Consider the following 16,781-nt stretch of genomic DNA (forward strand, 5'->3'; position numbering starts at 1 on the left):
TTTCTGGGATTTTCTAGTTAAATCTTCAACGAGAATAGCAGAGGAAAATGTGGAATCAGTTTTACAGAATGTTATTTCGATGAGATAATTCTATTTTTGTGTGGGAGGAGGCAGATAACCTGCATTGCCTCCTCACTGCTGCATGTTTTGCAGTGATGTTCATCTCAGTTCGGTGTCTGAACTCTGTCACTGCTGCTTGTGCAAAGCAGAAGAGCAACTGATGTTTGTATTTTAGAAGAGATTTTTTACACATTATTTGGTAGATGCAAACAATGAATTATTTCAGAGAAATAAAATTAAAGGTCTCTGTAAAAAAGATTGGGGTGCTCATGCACAGTAGTCACATAAAAAAATAGGAAAAATCTTTAGAATTCCATAATTTCTTCTGTTAGAATGTTGTGCTACATGCATTATTTTGGAAGGAATTTACAAGTGTACACTGCTTTCCACAAGCAAAAGCTCTGCTGATTTGGCATATACTCTGCACCTGTGATGCCACCTTTCATTCTGCAGTTCTTTTTTCCTTCTCCCCCCACAATCTCATTTTACATAGTGTTACTTGCAAAGGTGTTTCATTCACGTTCCTGTAACTTTGTCCCTCTATATATTTGTCACCATATCTAATTCTAGATATTTATAACTGTGTGATTTCCCTTACTTGTTTTGGGGTTTGTTTTGGGCTCTAACACAGCAAGAGTGTTCAAGTGTGAGACACTTCCCAGCTCACCAAGCTCTTGTTAAGTTTTTGATACCTTTATTCTGGGTGTGTGAGTTTTGTAATAAGCACTACCTGTAATGGATGACTGAGATGAAAAACATCCATATCCCCATTGGTGAATGGTGGCTCCTTATCTATTCCAGGATCCTCTATCAATATATTTTTTAATATTTTCTAATTGCTAGGATTTACTGAGTTGCAGAATGAAGAACAAATATTTTGAGCTGGTTTGGGGGGTTTCATTTATTTTTCTTGTATCATTGTAAGTTAGGGTTATGCATCTCTAAGAAGCAGTAGGGAGAAACGTGTTACAGCTCAGCCCATCTGCCATGCCAAAAGCATGGGTTCATTTCTGTGAGAAGATGGAATATCAGCTGAAGGGATTGTATTTTATAGCTCTGATTTTAATTGGGACATAAAAAGGTTATGGGAATTGTGAGAGTGGAGGCATCAAGGATCACAAGGAACAAAAATGGTGCGGCTTGGGAGGCTGCAGAACAGCACAAGCTCTGCTAAATTCTCAGTTAAACAACACAGAGTTAACTCAGGATTCAGAGGTTCAGATTTCTTTGGAAATGCATGTGTGGGGCAACTGTTTCTCCTTAAAATACATTGTCCTGAGCAAGAGCATTGAGAAAACACAGGAAACGAGGTAAGAACCAGAGTGCTTTAAACTAAAGCCCTAAAACGTGCAGAAAGGAGCTAAACAAGAGAAGATTTATTTTTTTAATTGTTAGCATTTTGACACAGTTATGAATGTTCTGTAGCTGACTATCTCCAAACACCTGTGAGTTTCTTGAGAGAAGAAGTTGGTATAAATAACATGGAAAGAGTTAAGGCAGACATGAGGAAAGAATTTTGTGAAGAAAAGAGTTAAGCATCACCCTAAAGAGGCTCTTCCCACACAGGACAGGTGGTCACTTGCCAGTAACTGTGGAGACAGAGTTGGCCCTGTCTTGGACAGATAAATTAATGACCCCTGGCTCTCCCTTGCAGTGCTCTTTTCTTCCCCTGTTTAAAGGCCAGGTAAACTGAGGCCTACACCTGCTTTTGTAGCCCCACTGATTCAGACCCCTAAAACCCTCACATTTTTTTTTCTCATATGCATAAGGTTTTCTAAGCAAGGTTATTTCCCATATTAGCACAAGACCATTCTCTTCAATATAAAAAGGCTTATAGTGTGATGGGAGCTGAAGTGAAACCTGTAAAACTGAAATAAATTGTATTTTTCTTCCTCTAAACTGAGGTTTACCACATTGTCATTCTTGGGTGCTGCAGCCACCACAGTTCTGTGCCCTATGGAAGTTAGGGCAAATAATTCAGAATAATCAATAATTCAAGCAAAGTTATCCAAATAATTCAGAATAATCAAAAGCAGTGTTTCCTGCAAATCTTGTTAATTTGGCCCTGAAGGGCAGGTTTTACTCACCTACTACGGAGATGGGTGGAAGATCTGAGAAGTCCATTTTGCTCCTCCTGGACACGTTGCATTCTGTCTTCTCCTCAGTGACCAAGTGGAAATCAGCAGCCCTGAACAGGCTGTAGCAGAGCAGGAGGCTGAGGAAGAGGTTCTTTCTTGCCATCGTGGAGAGGAAAAATTCCATTGTCATGAAAAACCAAAGTTGGTCCAAACCTGTAGAAGTGATGCAGGGATATGAATCTCTGCAATGGTTTTCTGTCACGTTGTGCAGCTTTAGCAACAAATCTCTGACAATTATTTTATTTCCAGCGCTTTGCCTCTTGTCCTGGAATATCTAAGATTGTAGTTGTAAGAGTGGAACAATGCTATCTCAAATTCAACTCCCCGAGATGTTATTTTTTCCTAATTCTTTTCTCAAAAGGTTTATTTCCCATAAGATGTGAAGGTCCTCCCAGCTGAGCTTTATAATGGTTATTATATGGCCAAGGGCAGAAACTCAACCACATCATCAATTTTTTCCTAGGAAATCTTATCTACAAAAATGTGCTAGAAAACATAAAAGAATAATGACAATTTAACACACACCCCCCACCCCCAATTGTGTTTCCTGTAAATTTTCTGGTCTTAAAAATAAATCATGAAGTAATATCTTATTTCACCTCCAAGTGGCTGCTCTAATCCCATATAAATCACAGCCATAACTCATGTGAGTTATAAAAGGCCAGTGCTGTAAAGTGTTTATGTGCCTTGGGGTTAGACACTGAATAACTTCCAAGATGTGCCAAAGTCTGGGATTTGGGGACACTCCTGGAGGCACCTGAGCTGTGGAGTGTGGCCATCACCTGAGGTGACAGTCCCTGCAGGGTACACAGTGTGTGTCACCAGCCTGCACTCCTTTTCTTGTACTTTCTTGTATTTCAAAGCTGATTTTCGTTTCCATGTGCATCGGTTTTCTGCAGTGTCAGGGTTCTGGGAGCCTTGTTCCCCCAGAGGCACAGCCAGTCTCCAGATTTATGGATGGCTTTGTGTCAGTGAAAAGCTGCTGGATGCAGTTAAAAAGAGCGAGTAAAACCAAATGGTTTGGGCCATTCATCTGGTTGTAATGACTTCATTACTGGGGAGTTAAAAAATGAAGAATTTCTGCCTTGGGAGGGCTTCAGTCTGGTCACTGCTGCTGCACCAAGTCTGTTCTACACCTGCTTTTGTAGCCCTACTGATCCACTCCTCGCTGGGAGATTGTCACTGTCATGCTCCTAATTCCAAGTGCTTGGGATCAGTTCTGGAATTGTCTGTTCTGCACACCATGTTCCTGTGCCAAAGCAGTGCTGGGGACATCAAGGTTTCTTCCACTGGTGGCTGTGGCTGTGCTGTGAGGACACTCACCTCTGCTCTGGGGACAGGCTGGGAGCTGGGGGGATCGGCCTGGAGAAGACAAGGCTCCAGGGAGCCATGAGAACCCCTTCAGCTCTTATCAAAAAGAGGGAGAACAACTTCTTATCCAGACAGAGAGTGATAGGACAAGGCTGAATGGTTTTAAACTAAAAGAGAGAGATTTAGATTGGAGACAGAAGTTCTTTACTCAGAGGGTGCTGAGGCCCTGGCACAGGGTGCCCAGAGAAGCTATGGCTGTCCCTGGATCCCTGAAGTGTCCAAGGCCAGCTTGGATGGGGCTTGGAGCAGCCTGGGGTAGTGGAAGGTGTCCCTGTCCATGTTGGAACTGGATGGGCTTTAAGGTCTCTCCCAACCCAAATCGTTCTGACAGTCCATAATTCACTCCTGGATCTGTCTGGGCTCCACTGGCATTTGCAGGGATGCACGTGCTGGATCCTTTGTGGTTTATACATCTGCATGAGCTTCAACTGAAAGAGATGTATCTGAGCCTGGAGTTTTACAGGGGAGGATTACCCTCTGGGGAGGCAGTGCTGCTGTGTCTGAAATGCTGCACAGCTGGAGTCATTCAAAGCAGATGTGAAAGTTCAGACCCTGGCTGGATCAGAGCCATGGCTGTGAGTAGGAGTCTCCTTTGAATGGGTTGATTCAAATTTTATCATATCAGATGTGAAGAGCCTTTGATTTGATTTTAATTTGATTCTGAATCTGAGAAGAGAAAGTGCATCTTGTTTGGAGGACCCTAAAAATTCCAGTAACCAAAAGGAACAAGTCCTGCCATGAGAATTTTTTGTTGTCATGGTAAAATTGAATTTTCAGTTACTGCAGTTTAGTAAAGTAACAAGGTGACACTTCTGTGTTAATTCTTTACCTACTTTGGTCTTACAAACTCTTGTACAGAAGCTCAGCCCTTGCCTGTGGCAGTTGCCCATTTATAATGGGCACATTATAAATGTGACAAGCTGTGACAAGAAAGGAGTTCTCAAACGTGTTGAATATACCAGAATGTTTCCAAGCAAACCAAATTTCCATGAAGAATTTTAATACGACAAATATTTGTTAGGTCAGGATCCTACTTTTTCTTATCTTCAGAGGAGTTGCCCTTTCATTTGCTCTTCCCCATCTCCTTTCACAAAAGATGTCCAAACCTCACTGAGATTTCTTGATGCTTCCTAAAAACTGCTCTAACACATGTGTGTAAAGAACTATTAGGTCAGAACCATTCAGCTCACAACTGGAACTTCTTTTCATGTGACAGATTTTACTAGCCTGAGTATCCCTGGTGATGTTCATGTTTGAGGCAGATGTTTGTAATTCATACAAGAACTAAATAATGACTTGTATGCCCAAAAGCTTGTCTATGTTTTCCAAATACACAGTTGGTCAAATATATTGCCTAAAAATCTTTGTCTGCTATACATTTAGGTTTCCTGATTTTTCAGATCTAGGCTTAAAGGGAAGAAAGAAATTTTTTACAGTGAGGGTGATAAAACACTGGCACAGATTTTCAAGGAAGGTGGTCATGCCCCATCCCAGGAAACATTTAAGGTCAGGTTGAAGGGTCTTTGAGCAACCTGATTTAGACGAAGATGTCCCTGCTCATGGCAAGGGAGTTGGACTAAATTACTTTTAAAGGTCACTTCCAACCCAATCTATTCCACAATTCCATGACAGAGGGCTTGTGTGTGGCAGGTGGATGGAGACATTTGGGCTCTAATTCTTTCCCTGCTCTGAGCTGGAATGACAAGAGCAAGCTGTGAGCTGCAAGCTGTTTTGCTTTGCACACGGTGGTGGTCATGCTGCAGATTTCAGTTTTTAAAGCAACTTTTTAGCCTTGTTGCAGGATATGCTCTGTAAGGTACCTGTGACGTTCAGGTCAGTGTGTGCTGCCCACCTGGAATTTTGGCTGGCACAAAGCTGCCTGTTGGGCACCACATTGGCCTGCCCCCAAAGTACCATTTAAACAAGCTTCCACCCCAAAATGTTGTTTCTGTTGTATTTCCTTGTCTTTATCTCAGCAAAATTGCCAATGGATGTGATTTTGTCTGAGCAAACAGTAAAATTTAACAGCTGACATCTGTTTACTTCAAACAGCAACACCTGAACCATGGCTGGGGTGGAAATGCAAACCTGGCTTGGTTTGAGCTCTGGTGCACATGGGGGTTTTTAATTACAGGCACTTGGGTGGTAGGTACATTTTGGGGAATATGTGCATAGTTCTGCAAAATTATATCCATTGGCTAGAAAAGCAACGCTCCCTGGGGCAGCGGAGTCTGTGAGGGCTGAGCTCATCGAGGGATGAAGGAGGAGAAAAGGGGAATCGGAAGTGGAGTAAATAGGTGTCCATGGCCCCTAACCTGCCAGAGCTCCAGCAATTTTTTGGACAATGCTCTCAGGCACAGGGTGGGATTGTTGGGGTGTCTGTGCAGGGCCAGAAGTTGGACTTGATGTTCCTTGTGAGTCCTTCCAACCTCAGGATATTCCATGATTCCATGACTAATCTTGAGTTTCCTCTTTTGCATCATATTGCAAAACCCTTCCCTAAGTTTGTTTTCTTTTTCTGGCATTAAAGAGATGTTTACTTTTCCATTTGCCCATTATTTTCTTCTGGGATTCATCAAAGGCTGATTAAAGCAATCAAACTATTTTCCTTACCTCTAGCTGTCTTCACATCTGTTTCTCTCTGAGAACTTACATTTAAAAGTTTATTTTCCTTTTGAGCCCCTAACAATTTAGAATAAATAGCTTTAATAGTGGAATCTTGAGAGTAGGGTTCCAATTTCCCTAATGTTACTAAAATGCGCAACCATGATTTTTAAATTTAACATATGATTTTTTAATTTTCGGTCTGGAGACAGTCTTGCCCAGCAATGAAATTTAAGCAGTGAACTTTAGCTGCAGTTTATCAAATTATGTAAGGAAATAATTAACATGTTGCAGTGGCCTTGGTTGTCAAGGGAATGACAGAATTTTTTTTAAAACCAAAACAAAGGCAGACATTTGAAAGTTTGTTGACTGTCATCAGAGATCACAGTACCCTTTTCTGTGCCATTGCCTCTCCGCATTGGATTATTATATTCAATATAAATAAAGCATTTTAATCTTTACCCCAACTGTTGTCTTTCACAAACAGTTTCCCTGAATGTAAATTTGGAAAATGACAGATGATGGGAAACAACATTTTTCTCTTCTTAGTAAATTTTTTTGTGGTGTCATATCTAAAGTCTTCGTGGAAATTTGGTTTGCTCGGAAACGTCTTGGTGTATTCAACAGTTTGAGAAGAACTCATTTCTTGTCACAGCTGATTTCACTCTGTTCAGAGATCCATCTTCATCAACAACAGACTGAAGAGTGAGACATTAAAGCAAAAAGTCTGCCATGAATGCTGGAAGGGACAAGTTGAAATTTTCTTAGACAGATTTTCTAACAATTCTAGGTTGACTCACAAATTAATCAGCATCTTAATAATGAGCTGAAAACAGCTGCTTGGGAAAATGAGATGGTAAAGTAGGTGAACAAAGACCTATAAAATACAGAAAACCATTTCACAGCACTCAATAAATCTTCACCCACACTGGGCTGCTGAGCTTCTGCTTTGAAAAGGATCCTGGAATCATTAAGGCTGGGAAAGAACTCCAAGATCACCAAGTCCAACCTTTGAGCAAACACCACTGTGCCCACTAAACCATAGTAGAGGACAGGAAAAAAAGGGAATGCAAGAAAAAACCCAGGAATTAGTGGCTGCCTTGAAAAGCTCTGAGATTTTTACAGGGTGAGAGACTGAAAAATTTGGGAAATGAAACATGGAAGGTAATGGGATGACTGAGGACCTCCTGAGGGAATTCCATGGTCACCTAGAACCATCCTACCAAGTCTGCAGAGCAATCCCGCCTCAACCATCAGGTTTCAGCAAAGGAATAGCAGCAAAAAGGGAAATGATGTGCTAAGGAGCAGTTGGAGGGAAAGGAATGGATCCTCCTGAGACAAATGGGAATCACCAGTGCCCCAGGCAGAGCTCTGCCTTGGAAGTTTCCTCACAGTTTAGGATTGACTGCATAGAATACACACAGAAAAGACAGAGCATTGGCATCTTCTCATAGTAGATCTAAAAGACTGCTTCTTCACCATTAGCTTGCATCCCAACAATACCCAGCAATTTGCAGTCACAGTTCCATCTATCAATCAAAAAGCACCTGCCAGTCAATACGAATGAGCCGTATTGCCACAAAGAATGAAAAACAGTCCCACTTTATGTCAACTTTTTGTTAATGCACCTTTACAAGCAGACCGTAAAGCTTAGTCCAATGTTTTTATTTATCATTACATAGACAATATTCTGCTAGCACAGAAAGACCCATTTACACTTAAACAAGAGAACTTTTTAACTCATCAATTAAAACAACAAGAGTTAATTATTGCCCCTGAAAAAGTACAGAAGCCTCCCACCTAGAAATACTTAGGCTAGAACATCACAAAATCATACGTTCAACCGCAGAAAATGACTATTAAAACAGACATAAAAACATTAAAAATACCCAGAAGCTTATAAAAGACTTGCAATAGCTATGACCAGTGACTAACGTGACCAATAATGAACTTGAAATACTGCGACCGCTGGTGAAAAGTACAAATCCTTCACTGCCCATAACACTCACAAATGCCCAATGCACAATAATCCAGAAACTTAGCACCGTCATCTCACAAAGAATAGTGAATCAGAGAAATCCAAAGTTAGACATCGATCTCACTATCCTGAATAGTTCATCACAACTTATTAATACACTAACGCAAAGCAAAAAAAAAATCAGTCCTTGAGTAAATCTTCACACAACTACAACCCAAAACAACAATTCAACAAAAAGTTGAAAATTTAGCTGAGCTAATTCGTAAGAAGCGCAACAGAATCGTGCAAATATCAAAGAAAGAGCCAGCAAGAATTAACCTACCTTTGAAACGAAAAGACCTAGACTAGTATCTACAGCATTCTCAACCATTGCAAATAAGTCTTCTAAGTACAGCTCAGCAAATTAATGTCCACTCTCTAAAATCCCCTGGGCTCAAGTGAATAACTCAGCATGAGTGAATCACCATTCCCAAGCGAAGTGAGCAGCCTCTTCAAAAAGCTCTGACAGTATTCACTAATGCTAGAAAAAAGTCACGACAAGCAGCAGTAACTTAGCATATTAATAGCCAATAGCATCATATTGTCCTAGAAGCTGAAGTGAGGAACTCTTTACAGACACTAGAATTACCCACATTAGTTTAGACATTTAAGCAGTAGCCCCACAATAAGCTAAATGTGGTAACAAATTCACTAAATGCAGCTGAAATTGTTCAAAGAATTGAAAATACTTGCATTAAAGAAATACAACGTTCCCAGCTCTTTAAACTGTTACGACAATTGCAAGCAGCAATAGCCCAAAAAGTAGAAGCATATGCAGCGTTGCACATCAAGAGGCACAAATAGACTGAAAGACTAAGATAAAGCAACACTCGTGCAAATCAGTTAGTCTCGTTGACAGTACCAATGAGTGAGTTTGCAAAGACTCAAGAAGTTCATGCCACATTTCATCAAAATGCCCGAAGACTGCACAAACAGTTCAGCATCACTATCAAGGAAGCCAAAGAAATAATAAGAACACGTCCTACCTGCAGCCACCATAAACCAAATGAAATTTAGCAAATAGACGTTACGCATGTCCCTGAGTTTAGAAAACTAAAGTATGTGCATGTCACAGTAGACACCTACAGTCAGTTTGTGTAAGCAACTGAACAAGCAAGAGAGAAAACCTCTCATGTAACTTGTCATTTGACCAGCTGTTTTGCTGTAATGAGCATTCCAAAGCAAATTAAGACAAACAACAGCCCAGCCTAGAGCAGTGAACGAATTAAGAAGTTTTGCCAGCAATGAGAAATCCAACACTCCACAAAAGTTCCCCACTCTCCCACAAAACAAGCTACAGTAGAAAAAACTAATCAGACTCTGAAATTATATCTTTAAAAATTTAAAGATATTAAAAATGTGCAAGAACGACTGTTCAAAGCATTATTTGTACTAAATTATCTTTGTATTTTCGCTAATTAAGAAGTGCCGCCAGCCTATATATACAGCAGACTTGTAAAGCTTAGACAGAAGGCTAAGAAACCTTTTTATGTCATGTACAGAAATCCAGCAACAAGTGTTTAGAAAAGTCCTGCAGAAGTTCAATATTCCAGCAAAAGTTACATGTGTATCATTACTCCTGCAAATCCAGTTTGAGTACCTAGCAAATAGACACGAACAGCCATAGAGAGCGAAAAAAACTGTACCAGCAGAAAATGACAACAGCAGTACAGACGCAATAGCTCTGAATCCAGAAGTGACTCAGCAAGAGTTTGATCGACTGAGAAGAGCAGTCACTCCTTATCTGAGTCAAATACAAAGACTTTTAAGCATTGAAGCCACCTTAGAACACCAGAAGACATTGTGTACATCTTGCTTAGACTCAAAGCTTCTAAGCTCAAACACCGCAAATACTTTATCTGTAAGAATTGTAGAGTGACTACATGTTGAGCCTAAATTAAAATTTATTGTAAGAGTTGTCATAAGAAAGTATAGGTGGATCAGAATCGCTTCCTCTCACCTTGCTGTCATAGCTGTTAGAAAGACTTAGCTTGTCCACACTCAGTGAATAAAGGAAATTTACAAGACAACCATATCAGCACACTATCAAACTAATTGCAAATTTAAAGGCGCACCAGCACTTGCTTATAGTAGAGCAAATTTGTCAAAGTATACATAGACTAAGTGTATATAAGAGCCCCACAGTACTAAAGTTGAAGAGTCAAAGCGACATTTTCATACCCATCACATGCGAAGTTCCTGACAATGAATGAGACAAGCAGAATCGTAAGTAGAAAGATCGTATACTGCCTCGCACTGCTCACCGTCGTTGCTATTAGTCAAAAGTATGCAAAAATACACACAATCATTCTGAAAGAAAATGTGTAAGTTACATAGGCTAACCAAACAAAGCAGGAATCGATGTATTTATCACTAGCTACACCTTCTGATCCTTTTCATACTTTAGTTGGAGTTCCATTAAATTCTATAGAAAAATGTAGACCTTAGACTAAAGCCATAGTGTACAAAAATTTGAATGAAGCTTACTCAAATTAGTGCACAGTCCAATAGTAAAGTATCAAAAGCAAACCAACCTCTACTAATTAGTGCAAAGCTTTTGAAATTCCAATGAACCCCCAGTCACAGACATTTCTTTTATGAAAAATCCTCTCTCAGGATTTTTCCTGCTGAAGCTGAGAAGTTCAGCAACAAGATGTAAACAATAGGTTATCTGCTGCTGTGGAATGCAACAGATCCGTCTGGATTGGCCCAGCTTGGATGTTTAGAAATAATGGCCAATCCAGAACTGAGCTCGCTCAGACACAGTCCGAGAGAGCAGGGTTTGTTATTCATTCTTTCTATTCTATTCTTAGCTTAGCAAGCTTCTGAAAAGCTCTCCTGCTTTTTCTTTTTAGTATAGATATAATGTAGTATATATATATATCATAAAATAATAAATCAAGCCTTCTGATAATGGAGTCAAGGATCTCGTCTCTTCCTTCACCCAAGAACCCTTGTGACAACCGTCACATCCCTAAGAGCACAAACCTTTACAATTGCCCAAGAATTGAATGTCACCAGCCTAGAGCTGCAAGAGCTAGACAGCCTAGGCTCTATACCAAGCAATTACTGTCTATTTTTTAAGCATTATTCTAGGACCCCAATTTTGCTTCGCATAAAAAAAAGACAACCAAAAACTAATAGCACTTGAATATCCCCTGCCTCCTCATAGTACTACAATACCACAGCTTATTGCAACAGCTAGACAAAGCCTTTACCAACAAAGCAAAGTGTAGCAAAAATGCTACCTCCTGAAGTTTTCCTCATCTGCAAGAATAGAGCCTAACCCGCAGTGCCTCAGAAAACTCTAAGATAGACCATGTTATTTTAGCAAACTAACATTATTTGCCCCTAGCATCCACCAAATGCTTAACATCAGTCACAAGTCCCAATGCTCAAAACGTAGTGTACATCAGTTAAGCCCTGAATGTAGAAATAATGTACAATTATGAGAACCACCATCAATTATATTAGCATCACTTTTTGCACCAAGAGTAGCCTCTGCACGAGCCCTCACGCTATTGAGGCAACTAGCATGTTAGACAAGAAAACAAGTTAACATCATGTCTGCAATGTTAAATGAACTCACTACTAATGTTAATGGCATACGCCATGCAGTGTTACAAAATAAAGCTACCATAATTTTTTTATTGCTAGCACAAAAACACAGTTGTGAAGACTTCAAAAGAATGTGTTGCTTTAATCTATCAGACCATAGTATTTCAATCCATAAACAGCTCCAATAGCTAAAAGAGCATGCACAGAAAATCACTGTAAATAATAATTCATTTAATAACTAGCTGTCTTCTGTTTTGGAGAGTTTATCTCCCTAACTCATATCCCTTATAAAAGAAAGACTGTGCTAGTTAAGAATATTACTTGCAATCACAATAGTCATTAGAATTGCCTATTCTTGTATTATAAAGAGCGTAACGCAATTAACCAATAAAACTTTGCTTATGCAAAAAGAAAAAGGGGGAATTGTGGAAGAATGGCTGGATGAACAGGGCCATGGGGATCCCTGGAAAAGTTGTACAAGCAAACTCAATGTTAGCTTAGCATAACTAGGCCTTACGTCATGATAAGGAGATTGCAAAATGTGCTGCATCATGCTGACAGGGTCGAAAGGGCAAGGAGAGCAACAAAAATGAAGAAGAAAGGTGGTTTTGCAATATAAAAATAAAGAAGTAAAAAAGACAAGAATGAAGAAGAACCCTGTGTTAGAAACCACAAAGTAGAAGGAGTATGTAAATGTAACCTTTTGCTTTAAACCAATGAACTAACGACAAGTATGCATAATTACTAGAAACAATATAAAAGTACCGTTGTACTGAAATAAACTGAAGCTTGCTTTACCAATCATATTGATTGATTGCTTGTCTTCCCTCGCTGCCGTCATTCCATGATTTTCTGATTCTACACCAGGGAATATGTTTTCCCCATCATTTGGATCTATTCATGTTTTACTCAAGTTCCACTTGGCAGTTGTGCCACTGTTCATGTTGTTGGAGGAGGACCCAAGGAGATTGTTTTATACATCCTGCCCATAGACTGAGATGAAGGCTTTCTCTGGCATTGCTCACGAAGCCCAGTTTCCAAATGTTTTCTAATCTTTTCACCTTCAGTGACTTTGCCAGGAGAGGAGAAGGCTATTTCCCAGTAAGGGAGGTCTCTGTGTGCACATCCATCCCTTCCACCTGACCTTCAGTGCAGGTTCAGTATACTTGGCATTTCCCTTTGGGAGATACCCCATGTATCCCCATCTGCTACTGATCATTACACAGACCCTCAATATACTCCCAATTTTCCTCTTTTCTGCAGCACAGAGAGATGCAGGATAATAAATACCACTACATTGCCTGAAGAGGAATGTCATGGCCACTGCCAGCCCCAGTGCTTGCATGGACATCTCTCCGCAGGGTTTGTGTTTCATTAGCTCAGATCACTGGGGTTATGATAACCCCAGTTCTGCCAAACTCAGCTGTTCTGGAAGCCATGAGCAGATCAGTGCTAATCCCACTGGGTTTTGACATTGAATCAGGAATTCAGGTTAATTTGTACACGTAACTACAGTAATCACATCAAAAAGGCATTTACACAAACTACAAGAGAGATTGTGTTTATTTTGAACATGATTCCTTATTTGTCAGTCAACTATTATTGATTCCACCCCCCAATATCTGTGTTTTGTTATTCAAGAGCCAGGATAAATGTCACTATTGGATTGTCCTGTTTGTGTACTTATTTCTGGACATCTTTCATTCTAACTCCTCTTTTCTGATTTGCTCATAAAAGACTGCCTGTGGTTGTGGAAAGCAGGTTCCAAGAGTGTTCCAGTCTCACGCTTCATTCATTATTTCATGTCCTTCCTTTGCATTTTGGTTCATTTTTAAAAAATGCAAAGCACTCAGTTGTGGTGCTTGGGTCTAAATAAAGCACTCAGTGGCGGTGCTTGGGTCTAAATATAAACTCAGTGTGGTTAAAACTGATCCATGTGCTGTCTATGGAGACAGCCATGTCTGTAGCTTAAAATTTTTTTCAGACTTTCAAACAAAATTGGGTCCAAATCTGTTTTCTTTTAAGGGTAACAGTTGGGGCTATTTTTAGTTTTCCTCTAATAGCTCTACTTAAAGCTACCAGATAATGTTCTCCTCCAGCCCACATAATTTCCTTTAGGCTCCCCAGAAATTACCCTGGAGGCAGAGCTGCAAGTGAAGCTTGGTTTTTACACCCCCTTGCAGTCAGGAATTTCATCCATGTGCTCAGATGCTGCCAGACAGGGACATTCCTGCCTGTGCAAGACTCTCACTCGGAGCATGGTGGGATGGCAGGACACCAAACTCCTCCCTGCAGTGGCCAGGTGGCTGAAAGAACTCAGTTTCCTCTTTAATAAAATGGCTTTAAATCCTTATTCATCTGTATAAAATGGTGTCATCCTCACTTGCTTTTAAACAGAAAAAAAAAGGACATGAATTTCTAGGATTGGGATTTCTATGGGATGCCAGTGTGTTACATCCAGATTTCTGCTCCTTTTCACCCTTAAATTGAAAAAAAAAAAGCCTTTAACATACTATTGACCAAAATCAAATTGACAAATGGCATTGGAGGCCTTCTCTCAGCTCATTCCCATTCCTTTGGTTCCTTCTTCCAGACTCTGTCTGGTCTTTGGTGTATTTTTTTTGCATATATACTTGGTTATTTTTTGTGTATTTTTTTGTGTATGTACTTGGGGTTTTTTTGTGTATTTTTTTTGTGTATGTACTTGGTCATTCCCAAGAACAGGGGCCTGGTCCAAGAAGCACTGTGTCTTCTCTAGTTCCCCTATACTGACCCCACAATCAGTTCACTAAAATGAATTGTGTTTGTTGTGCAGACAGAAGAGAACCAGAGAGAATTCTGTAGTGTTTGATGCAGTATGCTGTTTCTGTGCAATTTTACCTTTAACTTTTTTTTTAACTTGCTGAACTCAATCTACCCTTCTTGCTCCTTTTATTTCAATTTTTTAGTCCTATTTTCTGTTTTCTTTCATTTTCAGCCATCCACTGTGCCCTGCTACTTTTGACAGAATTCCCTTTTGGCAGTTTTCTCTTGCGTGCCATGTATTTAGCTCTTTTTCCTTTGCACATTTTTATTGCTTCCCCACGTTTGTCCTCAGCATCTCCAGCTGGAAAATCCTGAGGAATGAAGCAGTGAAACTGAATGAGATGCAACAGTGCAGAGGTCACATTTAAACACTTTAACTCGAGAGCAAAAAACCACCCATTTCTGAAGGTAAAGACTTCTGGATTTCAAATTAGAGAAGCAGAACTGGCTGTATTTTTCACAGCATGACCAAAAGTGAGAATATGACGCAGCTGTGTATAAAAAGGCAGTTTAATTCTAGGGTATGTCTAGAGAGGTATTTTGTAACTGAAATACAAAAGTGTTCAAAATTTTATGCATGCACTGGTCTTCATTTAGAGAATCATGTCCAATTTTTGGTCATCCATGTGGAGCAAAAATGTGTGCAAGTCAAAATGAATGCCAGAAAATAATATTAATTGCTTGAGATAAAAGGCCATCCAGCAACACCTCCAGTGGTCCTGTGCCTAACACCAAATTTCCGGACATTCCATTGGCAAAAGTTCCCTTTTTCCTGTCGGTATTCCCTTTGAAGCCTCTGTTGTTTTGGGGTTTGTTCTATTTGTACATTCAGAAACAAATCAGCTTTTATGTTACAATCCAAACATCTAAAATGTGAAGTTGTTTTTTTTCAATAGAATATTTGGTCTGTGACTGGTGGAGGCTGATGGTGGATTCACCTCTGAAATCCTTTGGGCAGCAACAATACTTCTGGCCATGGTTTAATATGATAAGAACAATGGTCAGTTTATAATCTGGTGGTAAAAATAAAATTAATTTGCTGTCTGGCTGTTCCTGATCAGTTTTAAGCATCTTGCTTGACAGTCAGAGGACAGAGCCAGGAGAGGTGCTGAGGTCCATGTGATCCCTGTTTACTGAGGGAGGGAAGAGTGAGGAAGAGTTGTGCTGCTGGCAGAGGTTCCCACTACATGCCCAGGAGATGGGGTGCAGCTGTGCTGCTCAGGGTGATCAGTCCAGGATGTTGTATCCCAGACTTGTTGGGGCCCTGGGTGGTTCTTTCCTGCTCCAGGTGATGGGGCTGGCTCTGATACAGCACAGCTGTACCCTGGGATCAGGATGCTGGGGCAGAGCCCCCCCAAGGGCTCCCTGCTTCCCTTGGATCCGTGGAGAAGGGAGGAATTTATGGCAGACACACTTGCTGAAGGGAAACTTGAAGGGGCAGTGACTAAGGGATTAAATTTAAAAGAGAATGCTAAAAGTCTTTAATTTGTGTTTCATGTGTAATGGGGTTTCTAAATATCCTATTTTTATCCCTGCCTGTGTCCTTGATGAGAGAGTCTAACTCAAATTAATCTTGGTTTGTAAACACAATTTCTTCTTGAGGGCACCACTTGCATATTGGTAACACATGTTGGCCTGTCCCAGCTGAGAGTGCTGAGTGGCAGGGAGAGGGGAGACCTTCCTGGCTGCTGATGGGGAGAAAAGGAGGATTCTGGACACTCCTTCCACATCCTGGCAGGGTTGTGTTATCCTGACTGTGGCACAGACATTTAAGAACACTCAGAGCCATTGGATTCACATGGAGTAGCTGCAAACTTTATCTGCTGTACTCATGCGCCTCCACTAGAAATGAGAGAAAACAAGAATAAGGTAATTTGCATTGGTCTTGTCTGTGTGTGTGGGAAATCCTGGGATCAGGGACTCAGATGTTGTGTCCCATATGGAAGGAAGACATTGGAGCAATCCTGGGTATCTGTGCAAGATCAGTGAGAGATCTGGACTGTCTCTACAAAGCTCTGTGAGGCACAGCTTTCCCACTGAAGGAGGGAAATCCATGTGTAGCCCATAAGTGGGAAGTAAAGATGAAGACAAATTTCTGCAAGTGGCATATTAATGGATGAACTGCCCACAGGAAAACAACAAACATTCTAAGAACAAAGAAACGATGGACAAACATCCAAGGAAAAAAATGTGTGGTGCATTTGAGAAATGCTGTTCTGGGAAGCAGG

At 40.5% G+C, this 16,781-nt stretch overlaps 1 protein-coding gene across 1 annotated transcript in view; it reads right to left on the reverse strand.

The window, feature by feature from the left end:
• ASIP (agouti signaling protein) overlaps positions 1–16,781 on the reverse strand; it is a 24,202-nt gene that overhangs the window by 3,596 nt on the left and 3,825 nt on the right. The window contains 2 exon segments of the mRNA XM_005430479.2: positions 1–23; positions 2,148–2,351. The exon segment at positions 1–23 is cut by the window's left edge and continues 6 nt beyond it. Of these exon segments, the coding sequence (XP_005430536.1) occupies positions 1–23; positions 2,148–2,328 (204 nt within the window). The 5' untranslated portion in view covers positions 2,329–2,351.

Source organism: Geospiza fortis, unplaced genomic scaffold (assembly GCF_000277835.1).
Source record: "Geospiza fortis unplaced genomic scaffold, GeoFor_1.0 scaffold438, whole genome shotgun sequence".
NCBI lineage: Eukaryota > Metazoa > Chordata > Aves > Passeriformes > Thraupidae > Geospiza > Geospiza fortis.